The 22,141-nt window shown below is 31.5% G+C and overlaps 3 protein-coding genes across 4 annotated transcripts; all 3 read left to right on the forward strand.

Moving 5' to 3' along the window:
* On the forward strand, nucleotides 1-3,399 carry LOC113548306 (solute carrier family 49 member 4-like). The gene is made up of 6 exons (XM_026949116.1): nucleotides 1-114; nucleotides 355-495; nucleotides 1,013-1,166; nucleotides 1,312-1,399; nucleotides 3,009-3,121; nucleotides 3,245-3,399. Exons 1-6 carry the CDS (start codon nucleotides 1-3, stop codon nucleotides 3,397-3,399), a joined length of 765 nt encoding a protein of 254 aa, XP_026804917.1.
* Nucleotides 3,400-6,774: 3,375 nt separating this feature from the next.
* LOC113559985 lies at nucleotides 6,775-11,004 on the forward strand. 2 transcript variants are annotated; one of them, XM_026965782.1, is made up of 4 exons: nucleotides 6,775-7,155; nucleotides 7,233-7,337; nucleotides 7,615-7,772; nucleotides 9,181-11,004. In XM_026965782.1, the coding sequence occupies exons 1-4, from the start codon at nucleotides 7,035-7,037 to the stop codon at nucleotides 10,933-10,935; spliced, it is 2,139 nt and encodes a 712-aa protein (XP_026821583.1). In that variant the 5' UTR covers nucleotides 6,775-7,034; the 3' UTR covers nucleotides 10,936-11,004. The 2 variants fall into 2 exon arrangements, with proteins under 2 accessions (XP_026821583.1, XP_026821578.1); XM_026965777.1 differs by having other exon boundaries at nucleotides 6,776-7,155; nucleotides 9,178-11,004.
* Nucleotides 11,005-16,971: 5,967 nt separating this feature from the next.
* Nucleotides 16,972-18,576, forward strand: LOC113549694. Its single transcript, XM_026951108.2, has 3 exons — nucleotides 16,972-17,174; nucleotides 17,868-17,966; nucleotides 18,376-18,576. Exons 1-3 carry the CDS (start codon nucleotides 17,003-17,005, stop codon nucleotides 18,525-18,527), a joined length of 423 nt encoding a protein of 140 aa, XP_026806909.1. The 5' UTR covers nucleotides 16,972-17,002; the 3' UTR covers nucleotides 18,528-18,576.
* Nucleotides 18,577-22,141: the final 3,565 nt, after the last annotated feature.

Below are 22,141 nucleotides of genomic sequence, written 5' to 3' on the forward strand. Positions count from 1 at the left end.
ATGGTTAACAATGGCGTTACATTCAACCAGAAAGGTCGTAAAAACTTCTTGCACGAGTCAGATCAATCAATTCATTTAATGACGACGTTGATAAACGTTGATGACGACCTTAAGGTAAATAATAAGATTGACTAGAAGTAAGTTAGTTAAGTAAATAGTGGTTACCACAAACGATTATGTAGTTATATTGTAAAGAAAGCCAACTTAACTTTTTCACCGCAAAAGCTACATAAAATCATAACATTGACCAATTCACAATGTTTGAATTGGTATTTAGTATAGAATTTATGAACAGCATTAATCAATATTTTTTTTTTGTATTGTGCCTAATTTTGATTTTTTTTTTTTTTCAAGAATGGGTCTTTTTCCGAAACGACGATTCTAATCCCCTCGGAACTATCAGACTATCCGGTTTCAACATCTACAGTCTGCAGGCAGAATGGATCTATGAGATTTTTCGTCATCAGTTTGATGGCCATACCGATTTTAATTCAGGTATGAAAATATTTAACACCGCGTGAGGTCCATAACACGTAGTGAGATATTATCGAAATATCAAATACTATAAAATAACGCAGACGTTCAACTATGATATTACAGCCTATAGGTATTATTATACGTGAGATCACTACGATTCGTTCTTTCGATTCAATTGTATGACAATATGTACCATACGCCTTTCAAAATGAGGCGCGTAAAATATATTTTTTTTTAATTGTATATCCCCCCTACCTGCTGCCCCGAGTTTGACATAATATATTATTATTATCAAATCTATATATATATATAAATGATAGGTATATTAATAATAGACAAATAGACACGTTAACTTATTCGTAGCATACAATGACGTGATTTTATTATATTATTATATTACTAAATACATAAGTACTGGTAGCGTGTTCGTAGCATTCGAAAAAAAAACGCAGTAGAACTTTAAAATATATTTTAATAAATAATATAATAGATGCACTGCAGACCATAAAGTTTGATTTATTTGCTTGCATTTTAGGTATTTTCTCAGTCCATCTGGGGTGCAATACACGAATCGGCGTTGTTGGCGTTTCCCAATTGGACGAGAAGATCTATTTCGTTATTGCCCATATGGGGCAGTGTAATTACTGCAATATTGATAATTCCGGCATGTGTGGCAATAAATAAATGCGGTAAGTAACGTAATACTAATACATATTATATGTATAAATATGTGTAATAATATTAAACATTGTCGTCCGTTTGGAAATTTGGTATTATTATCGTTAAGTATGACGAATAACTAAATATAATATCACTATTATATTATCACCGCAGGGTTGAGATTGAGCCTGTTGTGTTCGTGCTGCTTTTACACGTTGGGCTCGGCCATAAGATGCATGCCGTCTATGTACTCCTGTACCTTGTAAGTTTGTATCCCGTATTATCTATATTAAAATTTAGTCGTACGATTATAATACAGGATTATGTGCGGTAGGTATATGTTCTAAATAGGGTTCGAGACTTCTTGCACTTGGATGTTTTTTTTGTTGTGTGTAGATTATTTGTAGGTGAGTTATAAATATGTTTATGAAATGGCGAAACTAAATATTAAGTTTAAATTTGCATATTTTTTACATGTCTTAGGAAAAATGCATACTTGAGAAATTTTTAGCATGTTTGTGCACATTTCGCATTTTTTTTAATTTGTATGTATGTACAATTTTCGGAAATATCTTACTTGGAAAACATTTAAAAATATTTTTTTAAATAAAGTTAGTCTGTCGTATCTGATTCGTGTATGTCTGTTGAGGATAGTTGCTTTGTCGCTTAAGAATCAACCGTTTTATTGTAAATATCGACAATTGTATAGTTGTGAAAAAACCTAATGACATATATATTCTAAACTGTACGACGAAATGAAAATTACTTATATTATATATATGTATTGAATAATATAAGTGTGGAAGTTTGAACAAGTCGACTATTTCTTTTTAACTAGTCGAGTTAAATTAATATAGAAAATATAAGGTAAATTTAATGTTAAGGATTACTTCATTTATTTTTCCCTTGTAAAAGTTACCATAGTTGAATAAAATAAAAGAATAACTTATAATTTAGTAAGTTAAAGATCAGATCAATTTTATTTTTAAGCTGAATGTTTACAATCCATGCCAAACAACGAGTAATACATTTCAAAAAAAAAAAAAAAACAGAAATATTATTTGTAAAAGTAATACATAATATGAGTGATTGATAGAGAGGGAGGCCATCAAATGATAGACCCTACAATTAAAAGTTCTTAATGTTATTGGTATTGATATAGTGTTATGAATATTTTCAAAGATTTTAAATTATATAATATGCGTTTCAGCGAGACTGTAACATTTTCAATAAGAATATTTATATAAAATTGTGTTTATATTATTTTTTAATCATTATTTGATCACAGTTGAAATTCAGAAATAGTACATTATTCAATTCGACTATTTAAAATACAAGGTAGTATAAATAAATATTTATAACAAATATCAATGATGTTTATGATTATATTATTTTGTTTGCTTAATAAAAACTATAGTTTTTAGTCTATGGTGTTCTCGTTGGGAAAAAAATAGAACTTGATGTGATTATAAAATCAATTGACTGATTCTAAAGTAACTACAGTAATACAGTTACTATGTACACGTACAATACATACCATTGTGGAACAAATATTTCCTCGTGTATTACGAGGTTTATTTGAAATTTAAACAATCGCACTTATCGATAACGAGTTTTCAGATATTATTATTATAACCGTCGAACGAAATCAATTACAATTTTACTTTATCATTATACAATCGGTACATCTCTATAATAGGGGAACGTTTACGCGTGCTAAATCTGCGCAAACGACGAAGTACACGGTATTATATTATGTAATGTGTGTGGACAGCAGCACGCCCCCTTCGTAACGCGTAGGCGCAGCTATTAAAACGATTACAGCCATCCATCGCACTTAATATCGTAACAATATTATCGTGCCGTTGTAGGTGTTTGCACTTGTCGGCGATATTCTTGTCCGTGGGCGGCGTGTTGATGACGCCTCTCATAATCACCATGTCGGCGTTGTGGTTCCCCAAGAACGAGAGGAACATGGCTACAGGTTAGTGGCGGCGGCGGTGGTGCATTCATTTAATACATATATATATATATATACCCACCTACATACTTGGACTTAAATGTTATACGGTGTCACTGACCGGGCGGGTCGTCTGCTTGTTTAAAGGTGTCTGTCTCGCCGTCAGGATGCTGGGATCGGCGGCCACTTATGTGATCGGTCCCTACGTAGTGTCGGTGGCCAGGGACGGGCTGGAAAAACCTTTCATTATGAAGATCCGCATAATGCAAATGTTGTACACCTGTAAGATAATTACTACTTAATAATCAGACTTGGGTAAAATACTTTTTAAAAGTATGTATTCTAATACTTTATGATAATAGTATTCCCGAGTATTCGAAATACTTCATAAAAATTATCCCAAATATTTTCCAAATACTTTTTTTAGTAGATTTAGATTTCAATAACAAAAATATTTTTTTTTTCACTTCAGTGTTTATAAGTGAACATTGTCCAATCTATTCGATATAAATTATATTCAAATTATAATATTATATGATTCATTTAAGTGATAAAGTGAGTAACTTTTTTAGTAAAACCTAATAAAGGAACATAATAATCCTCACAAAAAATACTATTGATACTTAATTATAATATAATTAATATTATTATAAAAAGTAGTACAATAATCGACTACTTTAAGCCAATAGCCAAGTTGCTATGGCTTAAATAATAATAATAATTACAAATTCATCGTTTCAAATTTGAAATAACATCACCCACTAAAAATAGTATAAAATCAAAATAATATATTACTATACAATATTTTGAATATAAACATACACAGATTTCATAGGTGCTTATATGGTTATATACAAGTACAAAAGCAATTTCTATGACAGAAGACGTAATGAAATTATTTTTAGTGTGATTGGACGGTAAAAAAAATATTCTATATACTGTATTAAGAATATTTGTAAAAAGTACTTAAAATATTGTTTTGAATACTTTCAAAAAAAAAGTATTCAAAAAGTATTCGGAATACCGCCCAAGTATTTTGATAATATTATATAGTTTCACGTCCATAATGCGCGTGACGATTACAGGTCTGATTTTGAACGGCCTGATGACGCTCTTGGTGTACTTATTCTTCCCTCCCAGAAACCACAAACACCACCATTCGTCGTACTACGAATGCGACCGGTCGACGGATTCGCGGCGGAACGCTAAACTTGTGGACGCGATTAAAACGCTCGTCACGTACGTCGGTCGTCCCCGGCCGCGGTGCCGATAATCGCGGCGATGATTTCGTTTTGTATTCTCATATCTGCTGTTTGTAATATAGGAATCGCAACGCCTTGTATCTCGTGTTGGCGTTCACGCTGTCCAGCACGATGTCGGTTCCCTGGGCGTCGCTGATGCCGTTGAATTTCCATAGACTTCGCGCACCACCCGTAATCCGTTGTTGCTTAAAATTGATTTTTATTATTATTATTATTATTATTAAAGTTTGTGGGCTATACGACTATTTTTTTTTTCCCCCCCAAGGAATACGCCACCCAGTGCAGTTTCTACATGATCATACACGTGTTTGCCTTGAACTTGGCGTTCAGCAGGTTGGCGGACCAGGCCCCCGATTACAAAAAAAGGATCATGCTGGGCTGCCATTTCATATCGACGTTCTGCGTGTTTTGGCTGATGATGATGTTTAGCTTCAATACCAGGCTCACGTTCAGTACGTGTCCTCGATGACATAAAAGATTCAGCGATAACGGTCACAATATTTTATTTTTAACTCTGAACGAATTCTACGTGCGTTTTCAGCTGTTTTGGAATGCGTGATATTGGTGGCGTTTCCGTATACGTGGGGCTGCCAGCCCCTATTCTACGAGATGGGCGCCGAACTGATGTACCCGTTGCCCGAGTCTTTCATCGCGGGATACATGACGGTCATGAACAACCTGTTCATAGATTTTGTTTATCTAGCGTTATATTTTTTTCCTCATTTCGGTAAAGATTATTGATTTTTTCCAAACGGTATACCGGAAAAGCACTGAAAACACGGCCGATCGCGTTTGCGCCACATTCGAAAGTTTACGCTCGCGCATTATAATAATGTTACGCCGGGCGCAGAAATATCATTAAGACGACGTTATACTCGCACTCGTGTTATCTCTGTTTTATTAAATTACATCATACCATATTGTGCTGTTAGATTTAATATCGGAGTCAATTTGCCTATTATCAAACTTAATGTTAAGAATATATTATTATTTAGGACACGTCATGTGCTTTTATTGATATCACGTCCTTATTGTCATTTGAAAGTTGTGATGTTCTGAATAGCAATAAATCAGTTCAATACGATAACATCAATTAGAGCATACGACATGTCCTAGACGATGTTTTTCCTTTTAAGTTTTGTCGTAGAACAGGTAAGTCGTAAATTGACTCAAATATTAAGGCTAACAACATAACATGTGTTCCGCTGAATGCATATTTATCATGACGTACGTTAGGAAGACAAAGACGACCAATGCGGATAAAACGTTCTCTTGAGACTGTATAATACTTAAAGCTATACTCGCTTTTCCAGTGTTCCTGTTATTTACGAGAAATGTATAGTTGTATTTTGTATTTTCTGTGTTTATTTTTCAGACGAATATTGGCTGCACATCGGCATGTTTGTTTGTTCGGTTCTGAGCCTTATTTTTCTATGTCTCGTGTCTGACGATACTAAAATAAAAAGGGATCGTTACTCGATAGTCAGATAAACGAGTGAGTCAATACCGTGATATGATATTATATGATGGTATTAACTCGCTCGTTCTTGAGAGATCTCTTGCCGCTAAGATGCAAAGGGCGGCGGCCACTTATACAACCGGCCCTCGCGCGGTATCATTGGCCACAGACGGATCAGTGAAAACCTTCATAACGCGGATTCGCATCGTGGGAACGTTATACGCGTGTAAAATGAAACGTGTTTATAATACAAAAAAGCTTAGTATCGTCGGCGGAAATGTAAATAGTTAAGTACGAGTATATTATATTGATACAACATAATCATTTCGTACTTTAAAGACAACGTGTGATATATATATATGTATATACAATATTTTTGTAATTAACTAATTCACATTTCCGCCGACGACACTAAGCTTTTTTTGTACACACGTTTTATTTTACACGCGTACAAAATTATTAGATATATACATATATATATATATACATTTTATACACTTCATTGAATATTATATTTAAACAAACATAAAACAACAAAACCGTTTGATATTAACAATAAACGTTACAATACAAAAAACTCGTACATATAAATACATAATACTAAATAAGCTCGGTCTCTAGAGATACAATTCAGCATTTATTATCTACCAAACATAATGCTATACGCAGATAACAAGGAATCGTATATCATGCTATATAGATGCAATGTAAAACAGTATGTACATTTTGTATACACTGAAATATAATATAATATATCTTATTGACAAATACAACATCACAGCCATATGGTCGTATGAGATATATGCTTTCATATCTTAAACCTAATATCGTAGAATAATAACGATATAAAAAGTTGTTGACACGGATACTTGATAATCATAATGTTTGAGTGATAAATGATAATTAATCGTAATAATAAACAGCAACACTCAACAGTCAACACTCGTCGGTGAGCAATATAGGATTGCGGATAACGACTAAAAATTAAGCCTATACAAAAATGACATCATTCTATTATACTTGTTAATGATACCGAATAATTGCCAAGACAAGTATCGATGTTTCATTTTCACGTGACAAATTTGAACAATCCAATTTAAGCCGAACTAGAAGATACAATAGGCGCTCAGTTATAGTTTGACGATCGGAATGTTTTGTTTGTCGAGAATTTGATATTTTAGTTTTCTCTTAACTTAACGCTAATGTTTAATCAGATATGAACAATTATTCAAAGCCATGCAATGATAAAGCGGAATATTTTATCGAAGTCGAAAAAGACGTGTATGATCCATTATTACAAAGAAAAATGTATAGTACTTCTTCAAATTCCCATAAAAGTATAAACATTTTATTAAATTCAAGTATGTTTTAAACTTAAACGAAATAAGACTTACACAAAAAAAAATGTTTGTAGGATCCTATGAGGGCAACGACCGAACCACTGTTTCAAGCTCTATTAATGTTGTTGATCGACTTCGTCCTGTAATAGCTAATAACATAAGCAATATATCTGAGCCTAGTAAGTATCATAGTGAAAATTTATAGTTTGTAATATTGTTACTTAAACAACTACAACATATTTAGTTTATAATTTATTCGGTTTAAAATTTCAAATTATAGATAAAAAAACGTGTGTACTTAAATGAGCAATAAATATAATGACATATGTTATACTGCATTTGTACTTTGTTTAGGTGCCTTACAAACTTACAAGCTTATTTTGTAATAAGTTAATATAATGGTATTGAATCCAATAATAATTATTTTTATAATTTGATTTATAACTTGTATTGTAGTGATGCCGACCATGCCCTGGCCAGGAATAGAAAAGTACTTTGTGTGTAAAGGCAATAGAGGAAATAATTTTCTTGTACAATGTGTGTTATGCAGACCTTCGTCTAAATTACTCAGTGTATCAAAAACCTCACCTTCAAACCTCAAACGACACATCAAAGTATGTTAACATTTACTATTAACCGTAATCAGTTAATATTTATGAAAAATGTGTACTTACCGATAAAGCCCGTTTACTAGTGGTTGTTAGGATTTACTAATCATAAATCAGTAATCGTACTGCCTATAAGCAAAAGCTAAAAAGCATATATTATAGTTTTATTCAGGCTTTTACATATTAAACGACCTGTGATGTACAAATCATAGTAATAAAAGCTGAAAACTTTTATTTTATTGACTACTTATTTTACATTTTTTATAAATTAATTCTAATAATCACGTTTTCGAGAACCTCATTTACACAACAATAAAAGTTGAACAGATATTTGAATTTAGAACATACACAAAGAATAGTACTTTCTAGAGGTGATGCAAGGATTCTTGGCTTTTTCCACAGCTAATACCCCACGCATAAATAATTCTAATTTTATTTTTAAAAGAGTATTGATTATAATAATTTAATAGAATTAGTATTTTTGAACTTATTTCACTTGATGGCTAGCTATTTTTGATACACAAAGTATACAAATGTAGAAAAATTAAAAACTATTGTGATACTTTTATTTTTGTTTCCTATAAATATATAACATCTATAATTATCTTAAACCATCGTCTAAATAATATTTAGTACTTATATTATACGCACATAAACAGATATATCGATCTTTGATGTGCGTCCATGATGCACACTAAATAAATAATACATTTTATTTCTTCAAATATTGTGAATACTTTTCTCATTATCATAAATAATATACATTAGCAAGTGCTATAATATAAGTGCTTACATACTACGATAGTGCACCATGTGCAAATAAATAAAATACATATTATCATCCATTTTTTTTTATACTTAATTTATATAAATATCACTAATTAGTTTCGATAACATACAATTATAATTTGAAAATAAAATAAATACATTTTAACAGACAAATATAAAATTTAATTTAGTATATTATATAAAAACTTATTATTATTATTATTATTATTATTTAATTATTATTTATTAGTGTTACAATATGAATCAATCAGTAAATTATAAAAACATTAATAACCGACTAACAATATAATATTTTGAAGGACGTATATTTAATTCTTGTAGTTTATTTTAACATATATATTATTATAAATGCAAAAACAAATTTAACTTATGGTAAATTTACCACTAAATATATAATATACAAATATAGTAGTTACTTGTATGTATATAATATATTGTGTTATGTGTTAATTTTTGGTTTTTACAACTGAAATTCATTATGACTATAGTCTATTCGACATTTTTTAGTTTTTTAAGAGAGATAATTATTAGATTAATTGTACGTATAAACAATCATGTGTTGATGTATTAATAAATTATAAACGGTATAATAGTTTTGTTTTTATTTAACATTATGTTTCAGAAGGTTCATGATAACAAAAACAATGATTTCGAAAATGATTTAAACGAACGTAAACAAAATTTAATTAACAAAAAAAGACGTTTTAGTTTAGATACTAACCAAAACAAAAGTTCCTTGCAAAAGTCGACTCTCGAACGTTGTGGGTCAGAGAGAAGTGTTACTCAGCAAAAATTAGACGATTTGCTGTTAAAATTTATTGTTAATAATACCCAGCCATTGAGTGTGGTTGATAATCCATCATTTTTGAATCTGGTTAGATTAGGTTTACCAAATGATTTAAAAATTATGACCAGCAGAACTTTAATATCAAAAATTGAAAATCTTTATTTGTCCATGGTAGATAATATAATCAATACATTATCGTCAGTATTGTATGTATCCACAACAGCCGATTGTTGGACAAATGGAAAAAATAGTTATCTCGGTGTCACTTGCCACTGGATAAATTCTAAAAGTTTCAAGAGGGAATCGATTTCATTAGCGTGCCGTCGTCTTGAAGGTCATCATACTTATGATGTTATTGTCAAGGAATTGCATGCAATTTACACTACATATAAAATTCAAAATAAAATTGTTTCAACAGCCACTGACAATGGTTCAAATTGTATTGAGCAATATGGTACATATTTTATTAATAATACGCAATCGGATAATGAAAATACATTTGTTGACTTATTTGACATATTAAATTCTACTTTTGCTATTAAGCAAGAAGCCGACATATTTGTTCAGCTACCTCTTCACTATAGATGTGTTAGTTACACATTGAACCTTATCGCGAATTCTGATATCAATAAAATGATAAATTCTAATACCGGTTTTAAACATTTGTACAGTAAAATACTTGAAAAATGCTCATCAATGTGGTATAAGCAAAACATATCCCATTCAACTAATGAAAATATTTGGGAAACTTCGGGAATTAATTTTAAAACATCAAATACAACTAAATGGAAATGCATATATGATGTTTTATTACATTTAAAAAATATAATAAATGCACCAAATGGATTAGACAAGATCAATCAGATATTGGACTGTTATGAAATACAACGGTTCACACCACAAGAGATTCAGCTCATAAATGAGTATTGTAATGTAATGTCTCCTTTAGCTGATACTTTAGACTTTTTACAAGGAGAAGAGTGTATGTACATGGGCTACTTACTACCAAGTCTTTATGCATTGGAAAAAAAATTGAAAAAATTTGAAAACGGAAAATTAATTTACTGTGAACAACTTCTACAAACAATCATAGAGTCCATTAAAAAAAGATTCGAATACATTTGGAAAAAAAAAGAATTAATATTAGCGTCATGTTTAATTCCAAAATTTAAACTCATTTGGCTTAATAGATATGATCAGTACTTAGCTGAGGCGAATTTGAAAGCCTTATTCGACAGTACAGCAAACGCTAAAAATGAAATACCATGTGCGGATACTACTGACAGTGAATTTAACATAACCCAAGATTTCTTTTGTCTTCCATCAAATAAAAAACCAAAAAGTTTCTCTGAAGATGAGTTACAAATGTATCTGAACAGTCCATCTAATGATATCAGTATGTTACCGTATTACCCAAATGTCATGAAGGTTTTTTTTGAGTATAATACACCAATGCCCTCAAGTATTCACGTTAAAAAATTGTTTTCTACAGGCATGTCCGAAATGACAGTTAAACGTTACGACCACTGCGACGAACTATTTGAAAAACTTGTTCTTTTAAAACAAAATCAAATCACACCAGATATTATATGATATTAATTAACTAAAAATGATAGGTAAATGCTAATATATTGTAATTTTAATATTTTGTAAATAATTAAGAATCAAAATCAATTATTTATCATTGTTACTTAAAAGGTAAATACATGTTAATAATATTTATTATATTACGATTGTATGACTTAAATGAAAACATTAAAAAGAAAAAAAATGTAAACATACTGTTATTAGCAGTTATTATTAAATTATTACTATATTTAAGTAAGTAACCTACTCTTAAAAAATATGCTTAATTTTAATATTAAGCATAAAAATATAAATACTTGTATTTTAATATTTCATTCAATTACATAATTTTGCAATACTAAATATTGATGTTCTTTAAGTTGATGGTTGGCGCTGTTACCTTTAATATAATGTCAAATTTGAATTTTAATTATTATTATCTAATTGTTATTTTGTTATTTTCTGGTACTTCAGTTATGTTTCTTCTGAAGTGTTTGTATGATAAATTGTATCTACTTATAATACGCATAAATTAACTTATGAATGATATATTATTCATCAGAAAAAATTGTCATAAAGTCGACCATGTAAAATATTCACTGTAAATTTATATCTACCCACTTCCTATTAATAACTTATGTATAGTACGTAATCATGTGAAATTTAACGTTTGTAACCAATTCGCAGAATTGTTCTTTTCTTGAGCTAGATTAATTAAGTTTTTTATTTCCAAATACAAAAACCAATAAAATGGTATTCTCAAGAAAAGGAACCATAACCATTACTAAGCAAATTAAAAGGTTATACAGTCCCCGGTTAATTTGAAGTTAAGTTGCAACTTGATGTTTTTAACGTTTAATACTAGCTGTGTCTAAACAATATGGATATCGAAGTATGTACCTACGTGAAATGAATTATTTTCATCAGTTCAAGTGAATATTATAATAATAATGTGTTACAAATTATATATAGCACAAAACTGTGGTATTAAATATATATTTACATAGTATTATTATCATAATGGAAATAATTATACCTTTCAATTGATAATAATAGATATTACATTAAAAAGATATGCTTATATTTATAAAGTATAATAATCATCAAATGACTTATGTATAAACAATTATATTAATCAAATTAAATAGTATAATTTAAAGGTAACGCTATTTTTTTAAATTTCATTTGATTAATAAAAAAAATTGTATGCGTTATTTAATAAGACTTACGATTTTAAGTAAAAAAAAAAAAAAAAAATACTTTGAAATATGAACGATAAATTTTCATACACTTTTAATTTTGATGGATTAAAAAAAAAATTCATGTCCACAATGGCATAATATTATATTTTTAAGATATAGTACTATACTAATAAATATTTCTAATGTAACCTTAGCATGCAACATGGTGACACTAGGGTCTGGATAGGATGTGATGCTCCTTAAACACAGAAGTTAAATTATTAAATAGTGATTGAATCTGTTGCCATTTTTCCTATTTACACAAACAAAATACATACTACTAACTACTGGGACCATACTGGAACTCTGGTCATACATACGATTATAAATACAATTTTTATTGATGTAAAAAATTATTAAAACAACGTAGGTTAGGTTCAGTAGTAGTAGTAGTAGTAGTAGTAGTAGTATTGATATATCCCGCAACAAACAATATTATAATATTATATACCAAGCAGACAAAGCAAACAAATGATGCGTGAAATCAGAAACACGTGGATATACACTACACGAACAAAGATAACGCACAGTCTCTTCCGGTCAAATATGACGTATATTGTCCGGTGTAAATAAATTATTCGTCAAATATAATATAAATATGTATGAAATTACACAATTTATACTTGTCTATATATCTATCTGATAAACTATATTATTGTATCGCATCGTAGGTCGTGTATGTGTCCGGTGGCCGCGGCGGATGTCACACACACACTTGCACCACCATATTATCCGGAAACTGCGTGCGGAGTCGGCGGCACCGCAGCTGACGTTTTTATTCCGACCAAATCACCCGCTGTACCGTCACCTCGGCGACAATAAACCGCCATCACGCGTCCCAACAACGCGACGAGACGACGGACCACAGACGAGTGTCGCGTACATAGATAGTATTTTATACGCGTAATACAGCACCGAAATTATACGTTGTTACATGATTATCTCGTTATTATTCCGTCACCGTAAGCCGCTGAAAAGTTCACGAAACGGTGTATAATTCTACTGTACATATTATCATGTATAGTGTAGTACCGGCGACGCGGGATCGAAGTATTTATCGCGTTTGTCTATCACCGTAGTGACGTATTATATTATTCGGTTACTCTCGCGCGGAAATTACGGATGATTCGAATGCGTATACAATGAATTACCAAAGCTTATCTAGAGATGGCGACATGCAAACATATTAGGATCTTATAGTTAAGCGATGATTTAGATGTCGCGAAAACTCGCGGAAAACTGGAGTAATTATGTTTATAAGTAGGACTTATAGTGTCGTACCGAGAGAGAACGTAAGACCATACAAATAGTGTCCGTCTATCACCGTGATAAAATAAACTTGGGTTCTCAGGCGGCAATTGTGTGAAACATAGTTTTTTAAAAAAACGGTTTTCCGATAAGTTTCGTAGTAAAATCATAGATTATTAAAACTTGTATTGTTTTCAAACGTCTAGCGGCGGTCCCTTAATAATTCTAACATACTATAGCAGGAGTCTATCAAACACCATACACGCTTAGAAAAAGACGTAAAATTAGTTTTTTTCACTGACAAAAACGATCAACATGCGGCCGTGGTCAAGCGTTGATAGCGACGGATGACAGTGATTGAGCCAGTGATAGCGGTACGTGTAAGGGGCGACAACGGGGCCCTGTAGATGTCGCAATGACGATGACGGTTTATTTGCGCGACGGAGACGCTACGGGTGAGTTGATCGAAATAAAAATTTAGCTACGGTGCAGTCGCCGACTCTCTGCAAGCGGTTTCCGGATATGGTGATGCGAGTGTGTGCGACATCGACGGCCGCCGGACACAGCCATGATTGACGGTGTCATATTATAATACATAGATTATCGGACAGATATCGGACAAGTGTATAAAAAGCGACGAAAGATTGAACGCTCCTGACCGTTCTATAGGTGAACAAACTCGTGCTTTTGTCACTACAAATGTGTTTAAGGATGAATTTAATTTCTGTAACGTGATGTTTGAACAGACCTTTTTGTAACGCGTGTGGACGCAGACATGTGGAAGAATTTCATTAGCCACACGAAAAAAGTAGAAGATAAATGTTGGGAAATCGACTTCGTCGTAGATGACGTATTATCTGGAGAACGAAATTATATAGTTTATCAATTTCACGTGTATAGGTATTACCGTAACTGTTTTAGTCTTATTCATCAGTCACTACACAATAATTGGGAATTTTCGTATGCGATAAGCACGTATACATTGATAAAAATTAAAAAAGTATTTTCCTAATGCATTATTAAACGATAATTAAAACTCAATCAGTAAAAAAACCAAGCAGTAATATATATGTAAATAAGTCAATGAATCGCTTAGTTATTTGTACTATATACGAGAGAAAAATATTACTACCTATTTATTATATTCCACATTTTTTTCCATTTATCAATCTAATCGGCAGTAAATGACCTTAACTTTGGATAGTTCGTGTTTATTTTGTTTTCTTTTAGTAAAATTTATTTTATATTTTATCTTACATAATATAATAACAGTAAGCTTATGAACATTTAATTTTTTCTTGTTTAAAAATATTTATTTTTTTTATTCATTTGGTAATTTTTTCTTGTCAACTTTCCACGTAAAATGTCTTTAATTAAGTATGGGTATTTTGACTCGGATCACCACGCTGTTTACATTTGTTCGTAAATGAACGAAATGTTATTAAATAATTTTTGTTTGAAGAAATTACCCAAAATACCGGGTAAATAACAAGGGAGTTCATCAAAAATATATTTACCGGGTACTTAGCGATGACTACCTAAACCTGTAATAAGCAATAATAATATTGTATATGAACTATTTACACTATATTGTTTATCTTTAAATGTCGAATATTATGAAATCATTACTTATGTGTTACGCATCACAAAGAAACCAAAGAGGTATTTTTCTATCGCGGTGTAAACACATTCATTAAATATTTTTGAAGGAATTAGTTCTGACACTAGAACCTTCCCGCACACATTAATGTGTACTGTTTTAACATTATAGTCATAAAAAAAAAAAAAAATGAAAATATGGTCAATTTTGTTCTTCTCATATTGACTGCGGCCACCTGTTGACCGTTTTTTCAACAAAAAATTATTTTCACGTCTTTCTAAGCGTGTAGGGTGCTTGATAGACTTCGGCGAGTATGTTAGAACGATTAAGGGACCGCCGCTAAATGTTTCAAAAAACAATAAAAGTTTTGATAATCTACGATTTTACCACGAAATCTATCGACGCATTCCAACCCGTCCATAAATGCCAAGAGTAATAAAATAATATAATATGTCACGGTGATAGACAGACATGGTATAATGAAACATTTCGATCCCAATCCGCTGGTATACGGTGCTACATTAAATGTATAGCGAAGAATCGTTACCGCTGCGTGAACTTTTCAGCGGCTCGTTTAATATCGGTGAGTATTACACGTATATATAAATATATATATATGCACGTGACACCCGTCTGTGGTCCGTCGTCACGTCGCGTTGTTGGGACGCGTGACTGGCGATTTATTGTCGCCGATGTGACGGTACAGCGGGTGATTTGGTCGGAATAAAAACGTCAGCTGCGGTGCCGCCGACTCCGCACGCAGTTTCCGGATATGGTGAATGGTGATTGGATACAGACATGACCGACGATGCGATATTACAATATAGATTATCAGATAGACGTGTAGACGAGTATAAATTGTGTCATTTGACACATATTATTTATTTAACGAATAATTTATTTTAAGTGGACAATATATCTGACAGGAAGGGACTAGGGGGAAGTGCGTTATCTTTGTTCTTGTGTGCCGCGTGTTTCCGATTTCGCGCATCATTTGTTTGTTAGGTATACAATATTATTTGTATTGTTTGTTGCGGGATATCTTAATCGGTTATTATTATTACTATGTCTACTGTTTTTAACACGGTGGAGCCACGCAGCCACATATTATTAACTAATGATTAGTAATACTCCGGCGATGTGTGTAAATCCACAACCGCTTGTTGTATGTTGTTTTAATAATTTTTATATTGATAACAATTTGTGTTCATAATAATTGTATGAATGACCAGTGTTCCAGTATGGTCCTAGCGTGGTTAGTAAAATGTATTTTGTTTGTGTAAATACGTAAAATATTCTATAGCAACAGACTCAATCACTATATTTAATAATTTAACTTCTGTGTTGAAGTAATTATTCTTGAACGCCTAAACTTTACACGCATTGTTAAATGTGTTGTCGGAACAGTTTTAGTGTAAAAAAAAAACGAGAAATTTTCGATTTTTTTTTTTTTTTTTATTTGATCAGCCTTCGTCACTTTTAGACGATTTTGCCGCAAAAATCTAATTTTACGTCTTTTTTTAGTGTGTAGACTGTACGCGTCAGAAGCTTCCATAAATGTAATGGCATGCGCAAAGGACCGTCGGTCTTTCTTTCTTTCTATATGAATAAAATCACAAAAATCCAAAAATGTAATACCTAAGGTCACTAAAAACCATAAATTTAACAAGAAAATGCAGTTGTGTGATGGTCAATTATTAATTTTTTTTAACCATTACAGGAGTACGCGCGATTGTTCTGCCGGAAGTATCTGCCGCGAATCAATCTTCCGCTTTGCGAATTCTGCCGTCGACTCACGGCATAAAACTGTATTGTAAACTCTTATCGGAATTCTTGAATTTTCGCCAGTCAAATCGCCGTTACATGATAACGTCATCGTATTATACACATTATCGGTGACACGTCACGGCTCACATGCAGACGGGGCGAACGACGAGCTGCAGACCGCGGTGTGTAGATATATATAAAACACCGCCGTCATTCCGCGATCCGTTCATATTTCACCATGAAGTCCTGCGGGTTGGCTGTTCGCGCTTTTTTCGCATTCACTTTTCTCTTCGCCGTCCTCCACGCGTCCGGATCGTCCGCCGACACGTGGTACACTGCGTCCAACGCCACCGGCAGAGCCATGCAACCGGATAACCGATGCATTTTACACATGGATGATATATACAGAGGTAACGCGATGGTGTCCTATAATGTAATAATATTAAAATAAAAATTTGCAATGGTGGGCGATTTAACTAATTTTTTTATCTTACTTTAACTTACTTTGCTAACGCGTTGAAAAACGTAAGTATAAAGTTTAAAGGAACTCTGCTTATTTTAACTTAACTATTGGTTAAAAATGTGGTTGTTTTTTATGATCGATGTCAAAGCACAAGGATTAAATTGAAAATAAATGTACACCTAAAAACAAAAATATATATAGTACAAAAAACACAGAGGGGTAATTGAAAAAAAATATAATAACTTAAAGGGAGGACACCCAAAAATGTCGAGACACTATGCTTATCGAATAATTATCTATTAATTGTTTAGATACTTTTTTGATTAACTCATTTTTATGAAAGTACCCGGCAATGTTATTGATGAGGAATTTGAAATATTAATGTGTTCGGTCGTTTGTATGATTTTGTAATTTTCTATTGAAATTTATTTTGGTCGCCTTGTCAAAACAAAAAAATATTTGTACAAAAAAAAAATAGGAACATATTTTTTCGCTTATCTAGAAAACCTATTTATTACGAGTGTATTACATTATTATTGTTATTAATTATTTTATTAATCTACGATTCACGGCCCAGTGAGATGTGTGTCTCATATAATTACAAATACTTGTATGCCGACAATAATTAATATTTTTTCAGTAAATTACTGCGCGGACAGAGCCTGTCCGAACTGGAAGTGTCAAGACGATTCAGCAATAATACACGGGACGTGTTGCGGGTGTCCCAACATTTTTGGAGGTAAATACAAAATAAAAATATAATATAATAATGTTTAAAATTTGGGAAGAAAAAAAACATGCCTTATAGAGTCTTACATTCAAAGTTATTTTATTCTTTCCGATATTTATATGTTTGACATATTATTATATAAACAAAAACTCAAGCTACGAATCAAAATAATAGGAACCCCCCCTCCCGTATTATTATATTATGACAAGCCGCGTAATGTGCTGTTCAAACGACACAAGGTACAACCATGTTGTTTGAATTGCGGCACACTGTTGTGTGCCGGGCGGTCGACTATGTTTTTGATTATCTATTACATAAAATTAGGACTTATGATGATTTAAAGTAAATTTTTTAAAAACGTTCCTTAAAATAATCCTATTGTTAATGCAGTAATAATTGTTTTTTTTTTCTATTTTAGATGATGTACCGGTATTGTGTGTAAAGGATTTAAAATGCCCACGTTTAATGAAGGACTTGTGCACTAATTTCAACTTTATGGTTTTATGTTGTTGTTCCCGTAATAATAATAATCATAATAATAACGTAAATTATTATAACTACAATATCTAATTTATATTTTGTTAGGTCAAATCGAATTGTATACCAAAATAAATTCAATTTACTGACATCAATAATACTATTTGTAATAAATAATAATAATATCGTCAAATTTATTGTACAAAATTTTATATTTACTCGGCTGTATTAGTTGATAAAAATATTTAATGAATGTGTTTACTCCGTGATAGACAAAATACTTTTTTGACTCCTTTGTAATGCGTAACACATGTATATATGTAATTACTTCATAGTTTTCGACATTTAAAGATAAACAAAATAGTTCATAATATATATAAAATAGTAATATAGCTTATTCTAGGTTTAGAAAACTTAAAGCTCATTTATAGCCGATGATATATGGACAAAAAATGTGGAACATAATAAATAGGTAGTAATATTTTTCTCTGACATAGTACGAATAACTAAGCGATTCATTGACTATATTGGTTTATATATTACTGTTTGGTTTCTTTACTGATTGTCGATTGAGTTTTAATTATCGTTTAATAGTGCATTAGGAAAATACTTTTTTAATTGTTATCAATATAAGTGCTTATCGCATACGTTATTTCCCAATTGTGTAATGACTGATAAATAAGACTAAAATAATTACCTACCTGTGTAATTGATAAACTATTTTATTTCGTTATCTAGACAAAGACAATAATATGTCCTTAATAGTATTTTATAGTACTTACTGCACAGTGCACACCGTGAATCTAATGAACGAAATGTGTTTTTCTACGACTTGACCTTAATAGTTTATACTAAATCTGTTAAGTATTGGCATTGAAAATTAATTATTCCAATGTTTTCAAATGTTCGTATAAGTGACGTATAAAAAAAGAATAAAAATAATGCACTAGCCAACTTATAAAGTTCATTATTGTATGGGAAAATTCTGGTTACTTTACCATAATAGCTACATTGTTTTTCTATATTATTTTATCTCATTATATTACACAAGAACCGACAATTATAGTATGGCACTGACATAACTAAGTAAATAGACCATTTATAAGATACTTTGAATATTATAATGTATAAGATTTAAATATTTCGTTATTATTGCCTATAATGTATATATTGCCTATACCCTTGAAAATGCGAGTATGTGACATCCTTTTCACGCGCGATTTACAGTTTTTGTCTTGTGTGTTTAAGTTCAAAGCCTATAGTTTATCTAATAACTACAACATGTTAATTGATATACTTACTTAAAATTAGTTTTGAAATATTAAAATAACACTGACGTTATATTTTATTATATTATATGCTATAACAGAGATTCTGCTCGTTGATCTCAACCCTCTCGGTGACCGACAACACATAAAGTAATATGTGCATTTGTAATAAGAAAAACATTTTTAAATTGCATAAATAAGTCATGTTAACCTGGAGATGACACTTGAAAACAGTTGAGAATTACCGAGCTATAATAATCTGCGTGACATTAATATTTATGATAGGTATACACTGTGCACTGTGCAGGTATTTGTTTTTTTAAAACGGGTTACAATAGTAGAATACAATTTAAACGTAAAAGATATTAAGCATGTACCACATCACCTATGTTTTGTATACCGACCCCGGAGAAAATAAGGGTTCCCCAGGTTGTAGGTTCTGTTTCAAAATATAAAAAAAAATTATATAAATTAATAAATAAATTAATTAATAAACCGGTATATTTAAACATTGCAACTATATCGATCGCAATGGTATTATGACGTTAGTACAGCAGTGGCCATATTATTTTCATACCGCTGTCGCTGTCTCGGTTGCAGTGCTTTAGTGTTGGTCTTCGCGTCTCCGACATTTTACCTTTACGAATCGACGGCGTCACACTAAACGAAATATATTATTATATTTGGACGCGAGCGAGGTCATGGTATACCCACACAATGTTATTACATAATATTATATAGTGTGGTGTCTATCGCACGAGAGTCTGGCGAAGACGACGACGAGAAGTGTGCAACCGGAGAGTGTCCGCAACACAACTCTTACGATAAATTATTATTATTATTACAATATAATAATAATATTAGACGGGTCGAGTACACGCGATGGTGTCTATGCGTATTGCGCGCGCGCATAATACCATATCGATCAACGATTCAAAGCACGTGGACAAAACGTAGTTGGCATAGCTCGTGCGGCTTTTGTGCGGATGACAGTATAATAGGTAATACAATATGCATGGTACGACGTGATCCATTCGCATGACTGTAATATAATGCGCGTCAAGTATAATATGTTTGTGTTTTGAAAAAAATAATCATGTTTTTCACACATTGGTTGTGTTTGCGGGGCAGACATAATCAGTTAGGGAGAGCCAGAGGGGATGTAATAAATACGGGTCTCGATAAGTTAATTCAGATGATAAGTTATCGACGATTATCGTGTTATTATAATATGGGCAAGGCGGTTTTTTATTGAATTTAAAAATATAGAATCAATCAATGAGTAAGATCAATGTACAGTTTTTACCTATCAACTAGAATAAATTTGATTCTATTGAATTAGTGTATCACTTATTATTATTTAACCATTAAAAATGTTGATAATAATTGTTTATTATTCTGGATTTAACAAGTTGTAAATTTAGATTTTGTTATGTATTTATTGCTGTAATTAAAATTATATTTAAAACTAAAAATACGATCCAGCATTTTATGTACAACTGATTCGTGTGTAATATAGTGCAAAACCACGAACAAATCAAAAGAAACGTTATTATTTGCATCAAAATTAAAAAAGAAATCATTTTATTTTTTACCCCAGTGGTTTTTTTTTTTAATTACAGCCTATAACTTTGATTTCACCATCAGAAGTGCAATATTTTTCGGTATACGGTTAACCATAAATATCGACTTTTCTTATAAAGTGAATAAAGTCGAATTTGAAATAATTTCTAATTGTTGACGTGCCATTTCTCGTTCGTCGTAACTTTGGAATAGAAACTTTTCAAAGAAAAAACCTATTTTTGGTTGACGTTCAACATTTTAAAAACCCATCACGTCAGATGTATTTTCATGACAAAAGCGACATAAAAAAAATAAATAAATTTATTTAAAAAAAAAAAAACACTAATACCGGCGTGGCGGCATGTGATATTGGTAAACGTATAGTCAGTGAGATGTATATCACTCCGACTCCGCGTATTACACAAAACCAGACAAATCGTCTCAAGATAAACTCTAATTTCGTCGAAAAGTTTTTGAACTAAACAATTTAAACTTAAATGTATTATTATTACGTTTGACTACGCACATACGAAATTTCGTACTTTTCCTTCTCGTGTCTTTAGTCGCGTATAATGGTAATTATTTAACTATGTTCCCAGTAAATCTGATTATTTTTCATACGCATACGAAAAATCAGAAAATGTACAGTAAAATATCTTAAATATCTCGGACCACGAACGATCAAAAACGTACCTAAAAACGACAACAGTATAATAACAGTATTGTCTCGTAATTGAATGACAAAGAGCGTTTACACCCCGTACAGCGTACAGAGTATACTGTTCGTGAGTATATGCGCACAATATGATAATGTAAGTCATGTACAGTGCACAGTGTTCGGCCGCCGGACAGTGCAGCGACTGTTTATTTGTCGCT

This window comes from Rhopalosiphum maidis, chromosome 4 (assembly GCF_003676215.2).
Source record: "Rhopalosiphum maidis isolate BTI-1 chromosome 4, ASM367621v3, whole genome shotgun sequence".
NCBI classification, from domain to species: domain Eukaryota; kingdom Metazoa; phylum Arthropoda; class Insecta; order Hemiptera; family Aphididae; genus Rhopalosiphum; species Rhopalosiphum maidis.

What these genes read in the sequence shown, in the direction of transcription:
- LOC113549694 (XM_026951108.2), top strand. Translation starts at nt 17,003, where the DNA reads ATGAAGTCCTGCGGGTTGGCTGTTCGCGCTTTTTTCGCATTCACTTTT. An exon ending in CATGGATGATATATACAGAG is followed by an intron (nt 17,175 to 17,867) that starts GTAACGCGATGG and finishes ATATTTTTTCAG; the next exon opens with TAAATTACTGCGCGGACAGA. An exon ending in GTGTCCCAACATTTTTGGAG is followed by an intron (nt 17,967 to 18,375) that starts GTAAATACAAAA and finishes TTTCTATTTTAG; the next exon opens with ATGATGTACCGGTATTGTGT.
- LOC113559985 (XM_026965777.1), top strand. Translation starts at nt 7,035, where the DNA reads ATGAACAATTATTCAAAGCCATGCAATGATAAAGCGGAATATTTTATC. An exon ending in TTCTTCAAATTCCCATAAAA is followed by an intron (nt 7,156 to 7,232) that starts GTATAAACATTT and finishes AAATGTTTGTAG; the next exon opens with GATCCTATGAGGGCAACGAC. An exon ending in AAGCAATATATCTGAGCCTA is followed by an intron (nt 7,338 to 7,614) that starts GTAAGTATCATA and finishes CTTGTATTGTAG; the next exon opens with TGATGCCGACCATGCCCTGG.
- LOC113548306 (XM_026949116.1), top strand. Translation starts at nt 1, where the DNA reads ATGGTTAACAATGGCGTTACATTCAACCAGAAAGGTCGTAAAAACTTC. An exon ending in CCATACCGATTTTAATTCAG is followed by an intron (nt 496 to 1,012) that starts GTATGAAAATAT and finishes CTTGCATTTTAG; the next exon opens with GTATTTTCTCAGTCCATCTG. An exon ending in TCTATGTACTCCTGTACCTT is followed by an intron (nt 1,400 to 3,008) that starts GTAAGTTTGTAT and finishes GTGCCGTTGTAG; the next exon opens with GTGTTTGCACTTGTCGGCGA.